The 21,087-nt window shown below is 39.2% G+C and overlaps 1 protein-coding gene across 1 annotated transcript; it reads right to left on the minus strand.

Annotated features, from left to right (window-relative positions):
* Positions 1-434: 434 nt before the first annotated feature.
* On the minus strand, positions 435-2,668 carry tmem258 (transmembrane protein 258). The gene is made up of 4 exons (XM_072673801.1): positions 2,581-2,668; positions 1,694-1,803; positions 1,324-1,452; positions 435-616 (listed from the first exon to the last, which is right to left on the minus strand). The coding sequence occupies exons 1-3, from the start codon at positions 2,581-2,583 to the stop codon at positions 1,326-1,328; spliced, it is 240 nt and encodes a 79-aa protein (XP_072529902.1). The 5' UTR covers positions 2,584-2,668; the 3' UTR covers positions 435-616; positions 1,324-1,325.
* Between the last annotated feature and the right edge of the window lie 18,419 nt (positions 2,669-21,087).

The following is a 21,087-nucleotide window of genomic DNA, read 5'->3' on the forward strand; positions in this document are numbered from 1 at the left end:
AAAACGGACAATGGCTTAGACCGCATTACGATTGAGAGGCAGCCTAGTGATTTTCCTACCTAGATATGTCTTAACAGACGTCAATAGACACGTCTGTGAATATAGCTTTTTAGTGACAGAACCCAAAGTTGTCCTTTGAATGAAATCAAATACCCTAAACACAATGTGTATTAGAAGAATCATTTAACCAGACAAATAATTGTTTTAAACATTCACAAGTTTATAATTTTTCTTATAGAAATATTGCCTTAAAAAAATTTGTGTAGATTACAAAGCAACTTCTCTGGGGTATATCCAGGACAAGCCAGCTAAAGCTAAGCTAGTGCCAAGCTAAATTATTAAAATGATCCTACATACTACAGAGCACAATGCAAAACAACAGCTTATTCTGCGGTTGTTGTTGACTATTACCTTTAAAGACAACAGACATGAAATTTGTACAAAATCTGTTTTATTTGTGACATCAATCCCAAATCCCGTCAACCAGCCAATGCAAACTCCATTCCTGTGCCGTGTGTGAGTGTGTGTGTGTGAGAGAGAGAGAGAGAGACTAAAGCCCAGAGAGTGTCTGGCCCCCGGAATGTTCTTCTCGATCTGTCCCCTCAATAGCTGTAACCTATAGCACAGAAACTCAGTAAGACACTCTTATCAATCAAACACACAACACATTTTTGGCCAATATGTGCACACGATAACAGCAGTTCATAAATCTAAAATAAAATATCTTTACACAGTTCAAATATTTTAAAATTCGCACAGTTTAAGCAGACAGTGGGAAAAAGTTTGGACACCCATTTTCATGTAAAATTTCCTAAAATACATAATATTAAGATTTAATATGTTTGTTTTTTTAATCAAGTAAAATAACTTATGCCTTTACTGGGTTTTAATTTTCCATTAGGTTTAATAGAGCAAATAAACACCAATCGTCTATAAAGTGTGGAGAAATGTGTTCTCTGTTAGGAATGTAATTTTCACTATGTTCAGAAAATAAATGGACCAATAGAAATGATCCAGAATGACCTAAATAAACCCAAATATTTGCATTTGACTGTAACGTTAAAGTATTTAAAATATACTCCTTCAATAAAGTATAAAGCTCCAGACACAGCAGGTACCAAATTGTACAACTGTGGCAAAGTTATCAGTGCACCAAATCCAGGTTCCCTTCATGTTCATGTCATTCAAGTTAAGTTCCAGACAATAGACAGAGTCTATCAGTAACCAGCAAGTGTGGAATTTGGATTATTCAACCACAACTGAAAATTTATTACTAATATGTATTAATATGTCTCTGACCAGCCTTTAAATAAGAGCGCTCACCCTCAGACATAAATTCCAACCCAGAGCAGCAGGAAGAGAACTCCAAAGCCCATGAAGAGTGATGCGACCAGCGAGATGAGCAGCTCTTTGTACACGTCCCGTGTGTATTTTGTAGATGTTACCTCATACCTGGAGCAGAATGGGTTAAGGATGAACCCTAAAAACATTAATTTCTCTTATTACTGGTGTTATTACAAGTGATTTAACAGTGAAACCTGCTTTATGTTCCTTCAGTCATTTTCTCCATTACAGCATATGCACTACTGAAGCCATAGATTCATAACATGGAATGAAGCATTTCAGTTCTGCAGATCAACTCATTACAAAAGCTTGTGCATCATACCACACTAGATCATACTGTAAAGGATACACAAAGAACCATGCTGTGAAGAACATGCCAATGGCAAGCAGAACCACGGTGAGATGAGGAAACACAGCCGGGTTCACCGGGCTGGTGTATCTGGTCATGGCTTCCAGTTCCTGCACAGACAAGAGGAGCAGAATCAGTACTCTGACCACTAGATCACTGTTTATGAACACTCTGCTGTGTGTAAAACACAACAGCACGCTGGGATGTGCATGTCTCCGACTAAACTCCACCTGATACGAGGTGACTTGGGTGTGCAGTCTACATATCTCACAAACTGCATTCCCATAACTCACACCTTGTCATACAGCTAGAAGCCCCTCAGAGACTTTGGCAGTGGCGTCTTTTGCGATGCTAAAAAAAAGAGTCACTTCTGGTTCTTGTTTAAGAATACATACATATACATGTAATGTTATTTAATAAAGCTAATTTTATTTCAAAGCTAAAGTTATTTAATATAGCTACGTTCATTCTGAAAACTGAGCCAACACCAAGACGACATGCTAATGAATGAAAGTGATTGTCAACCTGTGCCTTACAAGACAGCAACGTTACCTTGTCACTTGTTTTAGTTACATACATAATCAGTCACATAAATAATGATCGCCTGTGTAGAAACGATTAATAGAAATATGTAGCTAATTTGTTAACATGGAGAATCGTCCACTGGCTCCAATGTACAGCAGCTAGCTAAAGGGTAACGATGGTTTGATGGCTAGCAGGGCAGAAGCACACGGACGATGCATGACTTTTCCTCTCAGTCGTAACACAAAACACCATCTGCACTGTTGATCCGGACCCATTTCTCACACACACAGTAAACTATCTGTATCTGCACGTTACGTATTTAAAAATAAGTATATGTATTACACACAATTACCAACACTCACCATGATGGCTAAACTAGCTACCTATCCTCCGACAGCTTCAGGAAAAGCCACGTATGTGAAGACATCAACTCTCGCGAGATCACGCGAGCTGCCGAGGGGAGAAAAGCATTTCATAATAAAAGTCCCTGAACTTTGATTCAGTAATTGAATCAACTGACATTCCTGTCTGTATATACGACTGTATATTTCATAGGTTTTAGTTGAGTGGAACTAATCTGAATTCTTCATTACTTCGGGGATTAAATGTTTTCGTTACCATAACGAGGGAACCTGCGCAAAGATAACACGTGTGTCCTGGATTCTTATTCGGATTTTCCGGACCGCCTTAAAACGTCGCAACAGGAATATTTCGCCAGATGGTAGATGGCAGTCTCCCCATCCGCAATATCAAGACGTGCAGAAATTAGAGTGAGGGTCGGTTGAGGATGTTTGCTGGGGAATTGGATCCGGACGATCAGTTTGTCTGTTGATCAAGCAGTCTGTTGAATCTGATAATCATGCCTGAAAGCCAAACCCTCGATTATCAAACATCCTGCAGAATCTGATATCCAATTATGATACATATATTAATACTTTATACTTTTTGCTGAATGATATGATCACTTGCAGTGTCAATCCAGTCTCTCTGCACAAAATTAATAATATTTACTTTAAGCGTAATTACAACCCATTAAACGCTTAAAATGCAAGAAATATTACTGCACTTTTATTTAAATTATTTTTTTTTTTTTTTTTTTTTTACAAAAGTACGCAAAGACACTCTGGAAATCTGGCATCTGAGAAGACAGATTGAGAAATAACTGCCTATTGCACTATTGTGAGTATTTCCAGTGGGATCGACAGTACCGTTATTATTCTGACACTCTGAACTTGACTTTTGAGAAGATTCAATGAGAATGAATAGTCTTTTCTGTGCATCTGTGTAGGCCTAACTCTAGAATATCAAATAGTCTGTTGAGTTTGGCATGATGCTATAATACAGAAATAGGTACTATATCATACTCCTGAATAATTTCAGAATCTACTGCATCATGTTTTTCTATTGTCTTCTTTTCTTTGTAAGCATTTCCAGTAGCTTTAACTCTAGATAATCAAATAGTCTGTTGACTATGCCACCAGAATATAAAAATATATAAAAAAAACATCAATAGCATGAATAAGAAAAAATATAACATAAGATATGATAAGAGTAAGATAATCCTTCATTAGTCCCGCAGTGGGGAAATTCTCAATATGAGTGTACTGTTTCTTTGTTTTTGACCCTCCTAACTTAAAATGTGACAAAATTCAGAAGGAACTAACAGACCTTTTTTATTACTTTACTGAAATCTTATCTCTACATTCTCAAACAGTGTGTTGATTCTGACATGATGGTATAACACACAAACAGGTAGTTTATCATAAAAAAAAACATGGACACATTTATTTTCACCAACATAACAAACTTGAACTTCTACACGAACAGCACCTAAACTCTTTCAAATAATTTTAAAATAATGAACAACTGAGCTTTTTAACATTAAGCACATATCCTGATTTACATGACTGTATCTAAAATATACAAAAGGTTGAAACAATCCAAGTCACTGTAGTAAAAACTCAAAATATATATTGCATACAATATAGATTGATATGCAATACTACACATATATAACTTTGCTATCCCCACATTCATAGATCATCTACTATTACTCCTAAATACACATTAAACTTAAATGAACAAAAAAACCCACATGAATGCTTTTTGTAATGCAGAAGTTTACTATAATAATCAAAGCATACTTTACTACACTAAATCAAATCCCATAGATTACTGAAACAGTCTCCATTTTTTTTTATCTAGAAACAAATATCTACTATTTACTTTTTTACCTTTCACAAGAGGAACCATGTAAAGATCCAACCATACAGCATAATTTCTGAAATAAATACAGTTGTTTTGTTCAGACAAAACAAGTGATTGATTTGATATTGGAGGTGGTGAGCATCTATCAATCAGTTGCCTTTAAAGTTTTTATGTCAAGATAAAAAGAAAGAAAATATTTTATTAAATCATCAAATGTGTCACTCCTGTTCCTTTGTTTGGTTTCACCATGTGCTTCCAAGCACACAGCATTAGTGTTCCCATCTGTGCCTCCTCTGTAGCCACGATCCCTTGTTAGTTCCAAGTGTTCCTCATTTGCCCCTTTGTAAAGGGTATGTTGGCTTGGACTGTTTGTTTGGTTTTTGTTACGTTCTTTGTTAGTCTTAGTACTCGTTCTGTTTGCTTGTTTCTGTGGATAGTCACAGTGCTTGGTTTGTTCCTCATTTGTGTCTCTTTGTAGACAGTTTTATTTTCTTTTTCTGCATTTTTGTCTGCCTCCACCTCCAAGCTCCACACAGTGTCAAAATGATCATACGTTCTGTAGAAACACATTACAGTGAGTGTGGTGATGTATCACCAACAGAGCTCTCTCTCACTCTTTCTCTCTCTCTCTCTCTCTCTCTATATATATATATATATATATATATATATAGTGATCTTGCACTTAACCTCAGTAAAATCCCCTCTCAATTCATCTTTAGCTGCCGGCAGATCTGTGATATTTTTATCACAGCAGTTGAGTTTAGTTTAAACCAGATGCCAAGAACACATCAATAGAACCCACGTGACTCAATGAGTCTTTAAAGACAATTGTTCTTGCTTTGAGAGGAAGGATGCTGCCCTCATTTAGTGCAGCATAGCACGTCCTCTTCTAGAGCTGAATTAAAAAAATACAATTGGTGCTAAAATAGTCTTTCCTACCAACCTAATGTTCACTTTCTTCTCTGACACTTACCTAATGACTTCATTACTGATGAGACCAGAAATGAGTTGGCTTTGACTGTGGTCGGTGGGGATGGCCTTGTTTAAATACACAGCCCTTATTAGAGAGGAAGAAAAGGAGGAAGAGGAGGAGGCATAGCAACAATCAATACAAATATTTCCTCATCTACTCTTCATCATTACCATCAAACAATGGTCTAGGCATCGTCATCATGAGCTTTTTGTTGTCAGTAGGAGTTGCATCACCACTAATTTAATTCAATTCAATGTTTATTTATATAGCGCCTTTCACAACAAATGTGGTCACAAAGCACTTTACAGAGATCCAGGACCACGCCTCTTATGAGGAAGCTCCCCAATGGAGGTGGTAGCGACAGTGGCTAGGAGAAACTCCCGGATACTTAGAGGAAGAAACCTTGGGAGAAACCAAAACTCAGTCCGAGGAACCCACCTGCTTAGGTCGACCCGCACAGCAAAAACAAACAAACAACATTACACAAAGAAGTAGACAGATAGACAATGAAAGGCTATAGCTCATGTAGGAACAGGTTATGAAGCATGAGTAGGTGCTGGACATATGCTCAGTGTTCATGTTAAAGTCCATGCTGATTAAGTATAGCAATGGAGTGTGGTAGGAGTGGATCATTGCAGAACTCCAGAGCAGAACTGTAACACAGCAGGGCAGTGGAGAGCCAGGCTGAGCGAACATCAGGGCACAGCAGGAGAAACAGGGCACCTCAGCACATGCAAAAAGATGAAGATTAAAACAAGGTTTACGTTTAGTGAGTGACCTGTAGCAGAAATAGTTAAAGAGACAACCACAATAATATCAATAGAAAGCCTGTAACCAGAGTGGGACAGAACAGTGGTCCCCGTTAGGTTTAGCTGATATATAAATTTCATAGGCATAACAGTGAAAGTTATTACCGTGTTTACGGATTATTTTACCCAGCATTACACCTTTCATGTTGGTCCTGCCTGCATAATACATTCAGCAAAAAAGTCAGCGCAAATGTTTGTTTCCCATTGGTTATTTTCCTTACTGACACAGGGCTGGACACACCTCTCTCTTTGCACCAGTGTGCAGTGCAATGAAGGATGAACATGACATAATCTATTAGGATCTTCTGAGATGGAGAGAAAACGCAACAGTGGCTGATGACAGTGAAGGAGGCAACGGCAGTTCTGGCCGTGCTATTCACAGTGGATGGGAACATGTAGTAGAACCTGTAGCAAGCTGGACTGCTTTTAGAAAACTGAGGCCATGTAATGAGTAGGCTAAAACAACCCAACCCCTTGGTAAATCTGATAAAATGAGTAAACGTAAATAAAATCATTTTGGCTAATGTTCTACGGCCATGTTAGTCTTTATTGTAAACGCAGGTGAGATAAGCTAATAATGTCCTTACCACTAGCGGCTATTCAAAATATATGCATGAATACAAGTCTGCGTCATATGGAGTAAGGAAGGCGGTAAAGGAGGCGAAGCAGCGCTACGGGAGGAAACTAGAGTCCCAGTTCCAGCAAAACGACTCTAGGAGCCTGTGGCAGGGACTGAGAACAATAACGGACTATAGGAGCCCACCCTGTGGACTGGGAAGTGCAGACTTATCTCTGGCGAACGAGCTAAACACCTTTTATGCTCGCTTTGATGCTGCAGCCGGCAACGTTAACTACAGTAACACCGGCACAGCTGACATAGAGGAGCACGTCAGTGAACAAAGAGCCTTTCACCATCACAGAGAGAGATGTACAGCGGGTGTTCAGGAGAGTGAATACCAGGAAGGCTGTGGGACCTGATGGCATCTGTGGTCGAGTCCTAAAAGCCTGTGCAGATCAGCTAGCCCCGGTATTCACGGACATCTTTAATCTCTCACTGACGCAGGGGATTGTTCCATCGTGCTTCAAACAGTCCATCATCGTTCCTGTCCCAAAGAAACCACAGCCAGCCTGCCTCAACGACTACTGCCCAGTCGCCCTCACATCAGTCGTGATGAAGTGCTTCGAGAAGCTGGTGAGAGACTTCATCACATCCACGCTGCCCGACACCCTGGACCCGTTTCAGTTTGCATACCGTCCAAACCGTTCCACAGATGATGCCATCGCTCACCTTCTCCACACATTGATGACACATCTGGATGCTGGGAGGGGTAATTATGTTAAAATGCTGTTTGTGGACTACAGTTCAGCATTTAACACTATTATTCCCTCAAGACTCACCACAAAGCTGGAAGATCTAGGTCTCCACCCATCCATCTGTGACTGGATCTCCAACTTCCTCACAAACAGACCACAAGCTGTTCGGGTAGGCAAGCATGTCTCACCCACCCTCACCCTCAGTACCGGAGCCCCTCAGGGCTGTGTCCTTAGCCCTCTGCTGTACTCGCTGTACACCTCAGACTGCAAAGCCACTTCCAGCTCCACCAACATCATTAAGTTTGCTGACGACACAGTTGTGGTGGGCCTGATCTCAGGAAATAATGAGAAGGCCTACCTGGAAGAGATTAGAACCCTGGAGAACTGGTGCCAGGATAATAATCTCCAGCTAAATGCCAGCAAAACGAAGGAGCTGATTGTGGACTTTAGCAGGAAACAGCAGAGGAGCTATCAACCTGTCCACATCAGTGGAACGGCAGTGGATAGGGTAGAAAGCTTTAAATACCTTGGAGTGACCATCTCTCAGGACTTGTCATGGAGTTGCCACATCAACACCATAACGAAGAAGGCTCGTCAGCGCCTATACCACCTGAGACGACTGAGGGACTTCAGACTACCCTCCAAGGTACTACGATCCTTCTACTCCTGCACCATCGAGAGCATCCTCACGGGGAACATCACAGTCTGGTTTGGGAACAGCACCAAGCAGGACAGGCAAGCGCTACGACGAGTGAGACGTTCAGCAGAGCGAATCACTATGATGGAGTTTCCTGACCTGCAGTCCATCTACAAGAAGCGGTGTTGGACCAAGGCCAAGAAGATTGTGAAGGACCCCAGTCATCCCAACAATGGACTGTTTTCTCTGTTGCCCTCGGGGAAACGCTTAAGAACCCTAAAGGCTAACACAGAGAGAATGAGGAGGAGCTTCTTTCCACAAGCCATCCGTGCCCTGAATGGGGACAGGGACTAGGACACTAAATTAAAATATCTACATACACAAACTGGACCCTCACTCACTACAATACACAACCATGGCTCGCGGAAAACTCACTACGGACAATAACGAAAATATTTCTTTTTAACTCACACATATACTCACATACAGATAAATATGTACATATGTATACATACATATATATATATATATATATATATATATATATATATATATATACACACACACACACAGACACGCACTATTTCATCTGTATATATATATATTTTTTTCCTTATATTTCTATATTTCTATATTTTCATATTTTTATATTTTATTTTTTAACTTAAATTTAACTTAAATGTAACTTATTCTATTTTTATTTTTATTTTATTTTTCTTTTGCACTTTACTTCATTAAGTTAAGGTTTAGTTAAGTTTAAATTTGGATCTTTATTGTATAGCTTTGATGTGGGCAGACTGTCAAAAAAGCATTTCACTGCAAGTTATACTGTGTATTACTATGTATGTGACAAATAAAATTTGATTTGATTTGATTTGATTTGAAAGAATATCTCACTTTTCAAAATGACATAATATTGTTCATTGCCAGTGTGATGCCAGTGCTGCTGTAAATATCTTTATAAGAGAATCCAATAATTCTGCACCTGACTGCATCATTATGTAAAGAAAAAAAGCCATCCCACAGTCTCTATTCATTTCTATTTTTTGTTGAGCTAGGTTGAGATGGCACCCCCAGAAGAGGAGAGTGTTAGTGAGAAAGAGTTAAAGTGTCCACTCTCTCTGGATTGGGGCAATAGGTTGTGTGTTATTAGAATGAGAAGTAATGTAGCATCGCTATGACAGTCATCACTGCGAGTGAGTGTGAAAGTTGTGTGTTGGGTCGTTGGAGACATCATTAGTCTGGTCAGGGCTCTGAAAAGAAAGACAGTTGGGCTTGGGCTGTGTAAAATGAGGAGTGTTGTTCCTGTGATGACTGCTGTGAATGAAGGTGGTTGAGCAGAATGGGCGTGAATGTTTTCCATTCAGGAGGGAAAATGAAGGTCAGTGACAACAAGAATGAGGTTCTTCCAGATGTACCAGACAGTTGGAGACTCCACTTTACAGATGATTTGAATGCAGTAGTTTAAATGAATGTCTGAACTCTGTTGATGTGTGTGTTTGCAGTATTTGTGCTGGAATACTTTCGTAAAAAAGAAAGGCTGAATATAAAGAAGGAAGCATTTGACGTTAAACTGATCTGCAGATCTGGACCTGGATCATCAGATGATTAGGATGATCAAACCTTTTACTTACATCTGTATTCTCCAGGAGTTCTCATACAGTCTCTTTTTTATATCCAAATTAGGACCACCATGCGTTTGTAGTGTTGGCTGTTTTCAGTCTTTTCTTCTCCATATGGCTGATGTGGTCTGGGGCCTTCCCTCGGCGCCTTGTAATAGACAGCCAAAAGCAGGAGTACGGGTATTATGTTTGGAACATTTTACTGAAGCGTGCTCCCCTTCAGCAGCTCTGCATCAGACTGAGGGCACATACACTATGTAAGTCTTTCTCGGATTTATCCACTGTGATATCAAACCAAAGCCTTTAAACAGTGCTCATACTTTCTGCAGTAGTAGTATTTTTGTTGTGGTCATAGTTGTTTTTTTATTTTCATCACAGAATCATGAAATCAACCATTTTTAGCAACATTGAAAACGCTCTTCATGAAAGTCCTGAGCAGGCCCTGATTAAGAAGATGAAGAAGACCAGCCGGTTTCCATTCAGGAGGGAAATGAAAGTCAGTGACAACAAGAATGAGGTTCTTCCAGATGTTCCAGACAGTTGAAGACTCCACTTTACAGATGATTTGAATGCAGTCGTTTAAATGAATGTCTGAACTCTGCTGATGTGTGTGTTTGCAGTATTTGTGCTGGAATACTTTCATGAAAACCTCTGGTATGGTTTTCTGCTCTTCATGGTCTCTGTAATCGGAACTGCAACGTACTTCAGCACTGGTGAGTAAAGACTCCAAAGTACCTATTATTCACTGTATGTTCAGTAACTGAATAGATCAGATTGACTGAAGAAAGGCTTAATATAAAGAAGGAAGCATTTGACGTATAACTGATCTGCAGATCTGGACCTGGATCATCAGATGATCAGGATGATCAGCCCTTTTACTTGCAGCAGTACTTTTCCAGGAGTTCTCATACAGTGTCTTTTTATATCCAAATTAGGACCACCATACGGTTGCAGCGTAGACTGTTTTCAGTTTTTTGTTCTCCGTGTGGGTGATGTGGTCTCGGGCCTTCCGTCAGGAGTACAGGTTTTATGTTCGGAACATTTTACCTAAGCATTCTCCCCTTCAGCAGCTCTGCATCGCTGAGGTCACATAAACTATGTAAGTCTTTCTCTGATTTATCAGATATCAAATATCAAACCAAAGCCTTTATGGAAGCTCCTTTCTCTGTTCTCACTAATCACTTCATGCATCAGATGATAGAAGAGCTTCTTGAAGTGTTCAGTCTGTTAATGTGCTGATTCATATTTTGGGGAGTAAATTGCATGGCTTTATGAGACCATATGTCTGTCTATTCTTTTTCAGCCCAGGGAAAGGTGAAGTTTAGACTGATCCTAATGGGACAGGAGATGGAAGCCATTGGACTCAGCAGATTTATGAACACCAGTGAGGTACAGAACAAATCAATGCAGACATAAATTAGCCTGAAAATAAACCACAAATTAAAAGATTTTATACTACATGTTATTCGTTAAGGGGAATTGTAGCACACACTAGTGCATCTCAAAAATACAAGATTCTAAAATAGTGAACCAGGGTTCTTGGTATCTGATGTTACATTATTAATCAAATATAATTAAGTTGGTAGTTGATTTTTTCAATGAAAGCAAACCAGTGACACCTGTAGATATGATTATTTCTGTGTATACCTTACACTAGTTCTCTTTTTTCACAGTTACTGAATTGCCAGGGTAGAAGACTAGCCAAGACACTCGGTCTCAACTACCTGGATGATAGAAACATCGCATGGCGTAGGCCTCATCTACGCATTGGCATACGCCCCAAAATATTGACAGTGTAAAATGCAGAGCTGAAATCAGAAGCACTGAACACTGGCCCTGAGCCAGATGCTAGAGACTCTAGTAAGTGTTCACACAGTGTGTGCTGATTGCTGGAGATGGCATACAGGTGATTATGAGACCAGTAGGTGATCAGAAGGTCAGGCTGGCAGAGTGCTGTTAGATGTTATTGGCTTGCTATCCAGTGTCGACCAGAGGAGTCTTGGTTCCTCTCAAGGTTTCTTCCTAATGCATTTAGGGAGTTTTTCCTTGCCACTGTTGCCCTTGGCTTGCTCACTAAGGGTCTGGACCTGGATTTTTGTAAAGCTGATTTTTATAACATCTGTCATCAATAGCATTTTACATGCCTTCTTTAACTCAGAGGCAGCGGAGAATGTTATTGATGCTGCACCAGCCAGGGCTTTCTGGTTGCTCCTGGTCTCATTAAACAGACCCACCGCGTCTTGGAGCTGGTCCACTGGGCTCCAAGGCATGGGTTCTCAGCCTGCGAGTCTAAAATCCCTGTCTTTAGTGTCCTCGGACTACGAAGATGTCCAGGCGAACTTGAATTAGAAGACGTCTCAGTTACCATGTGGGTGATCATGAGTTGCTGACTGTCATACTGGCCTTAGAGGAGTGGTGGCACAATGGAGCCAGTCACCCCTTCCTGGTTTGGAAAGGCCAGTCGGGCACTGTTCTTCACCCTGTTTGACTTTGCATCTTCGTACAGGTCTGGGTGGAACAATGCTGATGCTCTCTTCCGCCAGTAGGAGGCCTCCCCTAAGGAACAGCCGCCAGCAACCACAGTACCCAAGGCCCGCATAGCATCTCCCATCCAGCTTGGGGTAGAAGCCACAGTATGGCGGGCCCCTAGGAATGAGTCAGATCTGTGAGGTGGCACTTGTGATTGGCTGTGCTGCCATTAAAGACCAGGTGCTGCAGTTGGGGCAATTTTCCCCTTCATAGCACACCTGTGGGTGGTCTGTACATTAAAGTTCTGGTGGCCGTGCTTGGACCAAGAGTTATGGGCATACGTGGCAGCTTGTAAGGTATGTACCTGCAACAAGGATCCCGGAACTGAACTGGCAGGTTTGCTCCACCTGTTATCCATCCTCTCTGGCCCATGGTCTCATGTCTCCATAGACTTTGCCACGGTGTTGCTCTCTTCCCAGGGGCATTACCGTGATCTTGGTCATGGTTGACTACTTGTCTAAGGCAAGCAAGTTTATTGCTCTACCGACACCCCTGTCGTCCAGGGAGACAGCCATGCTATAACTTTAGCATGTCCGAGCCCATGGGTTTGCTTAGGATGAGTTATTAGACAGGGCACCCCCTGTAAAGGGCACCCCAATTTGCATAGAACTTACTTTCAATCTTTTTGCTCAAGATTTCTGAAACTGAAGGCGGTTGAGTGGCCTCACTTCTTTCACTGCTGACCACGATATGATATTTTCTGTGAAGAATTCTGCTGCCCAAGATCTTTGTCTGCAGCCCCTAAATTCTATTATGGTCATATGTCCCTGGTTGCTCTATGGTATTACCAAAAAACATTATATGTTCTGCAATGTTTTTTAATATATCAGTGTTTTAGCTAACAAGTTTTCCCCTCAAAGACAGTGTTTAAATGCAGCATAAGCTGATTGATCATAGTCTGATGCTGGCTGTCGAGTATAGCAGTGATTGAAATGCTGTATATTCTGGTTTGCGGTTGTTTGGTGCTGTATGTTTGTGAATCAGCACAGCATCTCGCATGTGCACTAGTGTTCTGACGTTGCAGTATTGAATGACATGGCGATTGATGAAAATGTTGTTTAGTTGTTCTGGTGCATGGATAGAAAATCTGTTAGGTTTAGGTATTTTATTAAACTAGTCTATGTGTAACAGAGTTACATTAAACAGTTAATAAAATATTAAGTTTCACCAAAATTACTTTTTGGTAAAAAGGGTTCAGGACAAATGTAAATAGTGATTTATGTCTTTATTAAAAAAAAGCTTACAATTATTTTTAGGGACTTATGAAATATGAGTGAGAGCTCTGAGATGGACGGTGTGTAGCTGCTGAAGTTCCTCATTAGTACATAATTTAATTGAATTTAATTCGTTATTAATTCTATAAAACATTGTTCTAACACATTATATGAGCAGGTGGTGAATTTTCAGAGTGTAGTTGTGCTTATAAATGCTGTTTTTATCGAATTACTGCTCAGACATGTGCTTCAGCTAACTGAGCCATGGTAGCAAAGTCGGATTATGAAAATAAATAAACCTCTCATTTCTGCTCATTTCATTTTTTTAGATGTTCAGCTTGTGTGCTCTGCAGCCGTGTAAGACAAGAGAAGATGAACACTATAAAATCTGTCTCAGGTATGTGCTCCCTAATCTGTTCCCTCCAGAAATGCGCAGTGCATGTTGCTGCTGCTAGCCACGCAGCACTAAGAGGGTTTATTAGTTCTGCAGTTTGTTCTTTTGTGCAATAAGAAAATAATCACTTTTCTCTGTAGTTTTGGGTTTTTTATAATGTGAACAAACTATATGATCTCGTGCCTGTTCTGGGACTATGAAAATTGCTGTGTTAAAAGAAATACTGTAAGCTCAGATGAGTGAGAGCTCTGAGATGGACGCTTGTGTGGTCTGCAGCCGTCTAAGACAAGAGAAGATTAACACACTATAAAATCTTTATATCTTTTCAGAATAAACAGCGGAAAGCGAGCCTTGTTTCTGACTGCTTGATGGCCAAACGGTGGTCGTTACATATGCACCCAGAAGTACAAATAAACTGATTTTTCCTCTTTACCTCGATCATGAAGAAAATTCATATCTCAGCCTATTTAAAGGCTCGTCGTGATTAGCTGTTTGTGATTTGTCAGTTCTTGTGAAAAATATATCTCAGACTTCTTAAGAAGTTTAAAGAAAAAATGACGCCTCTCATTTTCGGACCACTTTTAACTGCCACTACTCTGCGCTCTGTCCGTCTCCTTGTCTTCTTTACTAACAAGCACGTTTCAGGAAAAGTTCAACATATAGAAACTACTTATAATTGAGGTAACAAATTGCACTTAGTTTGTTTGGGTAGATTTCACCCCATATTTTGTATGAAAATTACCTAAATGTAACATGTTTGACACATTATAATAAAAAAGTAAAGTCTATTTAACATTTCTCAATACATTTCACAACAAATGACCATAATAAGTGAGTAACATTAACATAAATGTCAAATCTTCATTTACTTCATATTTTTCAGTAAACCATTACTTGTACAGAGAAGGTCAAATTAATATTTAAAAAAGAAAACATATATATATATATATATATATATATATATATATATATATATATATATATATATATATACATATGACCTATAAATAATCAGACACAGGATACAATACTAATAATAAAAAAGTACAAAATGTCCTTTTCTATGCATAGTCAGCTGCAACAAAAGATTCTTGATATAGCCATATCCAGGAGGGGAGAAAAAAAGTTACACAAGAAAACAGTGTGTGCCCTAATATTGGTAAAACAGTTCATTAGTTAATTTAGCTTACATTTAAGGCTGTGGACATTCATGAGCAGCTTTGTTCTTCAAGCTCCAGAAAACGTTTGAATACTCTATCCCATTAACAGCATACACACTTTGGTTTTGTTTCCACACCCATTCAACGTTTAACAAACGCAATGTTTTACAATTGAACAATTTTAACAATATATTTATGCTATATTAATTTCTAAATAAACATTTGTTTGTATTCTTTAGCATGCTAGTACAAATTAAAGGCAAAACCTGACTACCTGCAGGACAGAAATGTGTAATCATAAAATGAATGTATAACATCTGCCCTTAGACCACCTGAATAAAGGGGTGAACCATTCAGATTTTAATAATTGTTACTCATCTTCATATTTGCAATATAGGTCTTACATGTTAAGAATTACATATATGTGATCAGGAATTTTGCTTGACAAGTTGTTGTTTAATGTTAATGTTTAACAAATATTACACTAGAAAGATACCAAACAATGTGTGTTTAAATAATAATAAACATACAATTAAGTAAAGGGCAGGGAATACCCTGATGTTACAGTTCTGTAATTGATATGAAAATTAAACAATAGTTTACGTTAAGGGCAATCATATGTGTAACCCTGTGAATACCTCAAGTTGATTTATAATTTAATAACATACCTAGCAGTCATGGAAGAGGTCTTTTTGGTGTTCTCCAAGGTACTCCATGAGGCAACAGACAACTGCATCCCTTATTTTCTTAATACTTTGAGACTGTAATGAGGTGCATTTTAATAACAGGAAATGCTTCTGCAAATTACTCTTGGCACTTTTGTAAAAAATTAAAAACAAAAACCTAACTTTATACTGAGAGTTATACAGGCTGACTGACTGAATTGAGTTGTTTCAGTGAAATATGGAGACCCTATGGAGAGAGTGTCTTATGTTTTTGTACAATCTTGATAAGTAAAACTCACACCTTTCCCATTGGCTTCTGGCCATCTATTTGCATACTGGGCCTGCCCCCCATTCCCTCACCATCATTGTAAATTCAGTCCACCAGACTGCCTTCCCCTTTGTGGTGAGCTGTTGTCTGTTTTGTACTGCAGCTGTTTGGTTTTAGCAGTAATAGTATTACTACTCTTATATATTCTATATACTATACTATTCTTTTTCAGCCCAGTGAAAGGTGAAGTTTAGACTGACCCTAATGGGAAAGGAGATGGACGCTATTGGACTCTATTGGCTATTGGATTTATGAACACCAGTGAGGTACAGAACAAATCAATGCAGTCTGCATAAATTAGCCTGAATATGAACCACAAATTAAATTATTATTTAATTGAATTTTATTATAAAATTTTATACTACATTATTTACTTATACTTATACTGTTATTCATTAATGGGAATTGTAGCACACACTAGTGCATCTCAAAAATAGAAGATTCTAAAATGGTGAACCAGGGTTTTTGGTATCTGATGTTACATAATAAACATTTTTTTTTCAATATAAAATTTAAAGTATAATTAAGTTTGTAGTTGATTTTTCAATGAAAATTTGTTTTTTTTAAAGCAAACCAGTAACACCTGTAGATATGATTATTTCTGTGTGTATCTTACACTACTTCTTTCTTTTCACAGTTACTGAATTGCCAGGGTAGGAGACTAGCCAAGACACTCGGCTTCAACTACCTGGATGATAGAAACATCTTCATCTTCTTAATCAGGGCCTGCTCAGGACTTTCATGAAGGGCGTTTTCAAGGTTGCTAAAAATGGCTGATTTCATGATTCTATGATGAAAACAAAAACACAACTATGACCACTACAAAAATACTACTACTGCAGAAACTGTGAGCACTGTGATCTGTACTTCAAGAACAGTGCCCACCTGGCCTTTCCAAACCAGGAAGGGGTGAACTGGCTCCATTGACCATAAAGGCTTTGGTTTGATATCACAGTGGATAAATCTGAGAAAGACTTACATAGTGTATGTGCCCTCAGTCTGATGCAGAGCTGCTGAGGGGGAGCACGCTTCAGTAAAATGTTCCGAAGAAAATACCCGTACTCCTGCTTTTGGCCGTCTATCACAAGATGCCGACAGAAGGCTCCAGACCACATCAGCCATATGGAGAAGAAAAGACTGAAAACAGCCAATACTGCAACCGCATGGTGGTCCTAAGTTGAATATAAAATAGAGACTGTATGAGAACTACTGGAAAAGTACTGCTGCAAGTAAAAGGGCTGGTCAGCAGAGTTCAGACATTCATTTAAATGAATCTGTAAAGTGGAGTCTTCAACTATCTGGAACATCTGGAAGAACCTCATTCTTGTTGTCACTGACCTTCACTTTCCGCCCTGAATGGAAAACTGCTGCTCTTCTTCATCTTCTTAATCAGGGCCTGCTCTGGACTTTCATGAAGGGGGTTTTCAAGGTTGCTAAAAATGGCTGATTTCATGATTCTGTGACGAAAACAAAAACACAACTATGAACACTACAAAAATACTACTACTGCAGAAACTGTGAGCACTTACATAGTTTATGTTCCCTCAGTCTGATGCAGAGCTGCTGAAGGGGAGCACGCTTCAGTAAAATGTTCCAAACAAAATACCCGTACTCCTGCTTTTGGCCGTCTATCACAAGACGCAGACGGAATGCTCAAGACAATATCATCCATATGGAGAAGACTGAAAACCGCAAGGTGGTCCTAATTTGAATATAAAATAGATACTATATGAGAACTCCTGGAAAGGTACTGCTGCAAGAAAAAGGGCTGGTCATCCTGATCATCTGAGGATCCAGTTCCAGATCTGCAGATTAGTTTTATTTCAAATGATTCCTTCTTTATGTTTTTTATATTTCTTTAGTCAATCTGATCTATTCAGTTACTGAACATACAGTGAATTATAGGTACTTCGGAGTCTTTACAGTGCTGAAGTAAACCATAAACAGCAGAAAACCATATCAGAGGTTTTCATGAAAGTATTCCAGCACAAACACTGCAAACACACACATCAGCAGAGTTCAGACATTCATTTAAATGACTGCATTCAAATCATCTGTAAAGTGGAGTCTCGAAATGTCTGGAACATCTGGAAGAACCTCATTCTTGTTGTCACTGACCTTCATTTTCCCTCCTGAATGGAAACCGACTGATCTGTTTCATCTTCTTTATAAGGGCCTGCTCAGGACTTTTAGGAGTGGCGTTTTCACGGTTGCTGAAAACGGCTGATTTCATGATTCTGTGATGAAAACAAAAAACAACTATGACCACTACAAAAATACTACTACTGCAGAAACTGTGAGCACTGTGATCTGTACTTCAAGAACAGTGCCCACCTGACCTTTCCAAACCAGGAAGGGGTGAACTGGCTCTATTGAACATAAAGGCTTTGGTTTGATATCACAGTGGATAAATCATTCATTTAAACGACCGCATTCAAATCATCTGTAAAGTGGAGTCTCGAAATGTCTGGAACATCTGGAAGAACCACATTCTTGTTGTCACTGACCTTCATTTTCCCTCCTGAATGGAAACCGACTGATCTGCTTCATCTTCTTAATCAGGGCCTGCTCAGACCTTTCAAGGTTGCCGAAAACAGCTGATTTCATGATTCTGTGATGAAAACAAAAAGAGCAACTATCACCACTACAACTCTGACCACTGTGGTTTTCCTACTAAATAAAAAAAAAATAAAACACATGGTGGTCCTAATTTAAATATAAAAAGATACTGTAGGAGAACTCCTGGAAAAGTACTGCTGCAAGTAAAAGGGCTGGTCATCCTGATCATCTGATGATCCAGTTCCAGATCTGCAGATCAGTTATATGTCAAATGCTTCCTTCTTTGTATTAAACGTTTCTTCAGTCAATCTGATCTATTCTGTTACTGAACATACAGTGAATTATAGGTACTTTGGAGTCTTTACTCACCCCCGCACCAGTGCTGAAGTACGTTGCAGTTCCGATTACAGAGACCATGAAGAGCAGAAAACCATACCAGAGGTTTTTGACGAAAGTATTCCAGCACAAATACTGCAAACACACACATCAGCAGAGTTCAGACATTCACTTAAACTACTGCATTCAAATCATCTGTAAAGTGGAGTCTCCAACTGTCTGGAACATCTGGAAGAACCTCATTCTTGTTGTCACTGACCTTCATTTTCCCTCCTGAATGGAAACCGACTGATCTGCTTCATCTTCTTAATCAGGGCCTGCTTAGACCTTTCAAGGTTGCCGAAAACAGCTGATTTCATGATTTTGTGATGAAAACAAAAAGAGCAACTATCACCACTACAACTCTGACCACTGCGGTTTTCCTACTAAATAAAAAAAAACCGCATGGTGGTCCTAATTTAAATCTTCTTTATATTAAATGTTTCTTCAGTCAATCTGATCTATTCTGTTCCTGAACATACAGTGAATTATAGGTACTTTGGAGTCTTTACTCACCCCAGCACCAGTGCTGAAGTAAACCATAAACAGCAGAAAACCACACCAGAGGTTTTCATGAAAGTATTCCAGCACAAATACTGCAAACACACACATCAGCAGAGTTCAGACATTCATTTAAACGACTGCATTCAAATCATCTGTAAAGTGGAGTCTCCAACTGTCTGGAACATCTGGAAGAACCTCATTCTTGTTGTCACTGACCTTCATTTTCCCTCCTGAATGGAAACCGACTGATCTGCTTCATCTTCTTAATCAGGGCCTGCTCAGACCTTTCAAGGTTGCCGAAAACAGCTGATTTCATGATTCTGTGATGAAAACAAAAAGAGCAACTATCACCACTACAACTCTGACCACTGCGGTTTTCCTATTAAAAAAAAAAAAAAAAAAACGCGTGGTGGTCCTAATTTAAATCTTATTTATATTAAATGTTTCTTCAGTCAATCTGATCTATTCTGTTCCTGAACATACAGTGAATTATAGGTACTTTGGAGTCTTTACTCACCCCAGCACCAGTGCTGAAGTAAACCATAAACAGCTGAAAACCATACCAGAGGTTTTCATGAAAGTATTCCAGCACAAATACTGCAAACACACACATCAGCAGAGTTCAGACATTCATTTAAACGACTGCATTCAAATCATCTGTAAAGTGGAGTCTCCAACTGTCTGTATCATCTGGAAGAACCTCATTCTTGTTGTCACTGACCTTCATTTTCCCTCCTGAATGGAAACCGACTGATCTGCTTCATCTTCTTAATCAGGGCCTGCTCAGACCTTTCAAGGTTGCCGAAAACAGCTGATTTCATGATTCTGTGATGAAAACAAAATGAGCAACTATCACCACTACAACTCTGACCACTGCGGTTTTCCTACTAAATAAAAAAAAAAAAAACGCATGGTGGTCCTAATTTAAATATAAAAAGATACTGTAGGAGAACTCCTGGAATAGTATTGCTGCAAGTAAAAGGGCTGGTCATCCTGATCATCTGATGATCCAGTTCCAGATCTGCAGATCAGTTATACGTCAAATGCTTCCTTCTTTGTATTAAACGTTTCTTCAGTCAATCTGATCTATTCTGTTACTGAACATACAGTGAATTATAGGTACTTTGGAGTCTTTACTCACCCCAGCACCAGTGCTGAAGTAAACCATAAACAGCAGAAAACCATACCAGAGGTTTTCATGAAAGTATTCCAGCACAAATACTGCAAACACACACATCAGCAGAGTTCAGACATTCATTCCGCTGCAAGTAATAGGGCTGATCATCCTGATGATCCAGTTCCAGATCTGCAGATCAGTTGTACATCAAATGCTTCCTTCTTTATATTAAACCTTTCTTCAGTCAATCTGATCTATTCTGTTACTGAACATACAGTGAATTATAGGTACTTTGGAGACTTTACTCACCCCAGCACCAGTGCTGAAGTAAACCATAAACAGCAGAAAACCATACCAGAGGTTTTCATGAAAGTATTGAAAGTACACTACATGAAAGTACACTACAACTCTGATCACTGTGTTTTGGAAAAAAAAAAAACGTATGGTGGTCCTAATTTAAA

Source organism: Salminus brasiliensis, chromosome 2, assembly GCF_030463535.1.
Source record: "Salminus brasiliensis chromosome 2, fSalBra1.hap2, whole genome shotgun sequence".
Classification (NCBI taxonomy): Eukaryota; Metazoa; Chordata; class Actinopteri; order Characiformes; family Bryconidae; genus Salminus; species Salminus brasiliensis.

Excerpts from the sequence above, each read along its gene's own strand:
- tmem258 (XM_072673801.1), bottom strand. Across the intron at positions 1,453-1,693 it reads TTCACAGCATGGTTCTTTGT|GTATGAGGTAACATCTACAA; the intron begins GTATCCTTTACA and ends ATTCTGCTCCAG.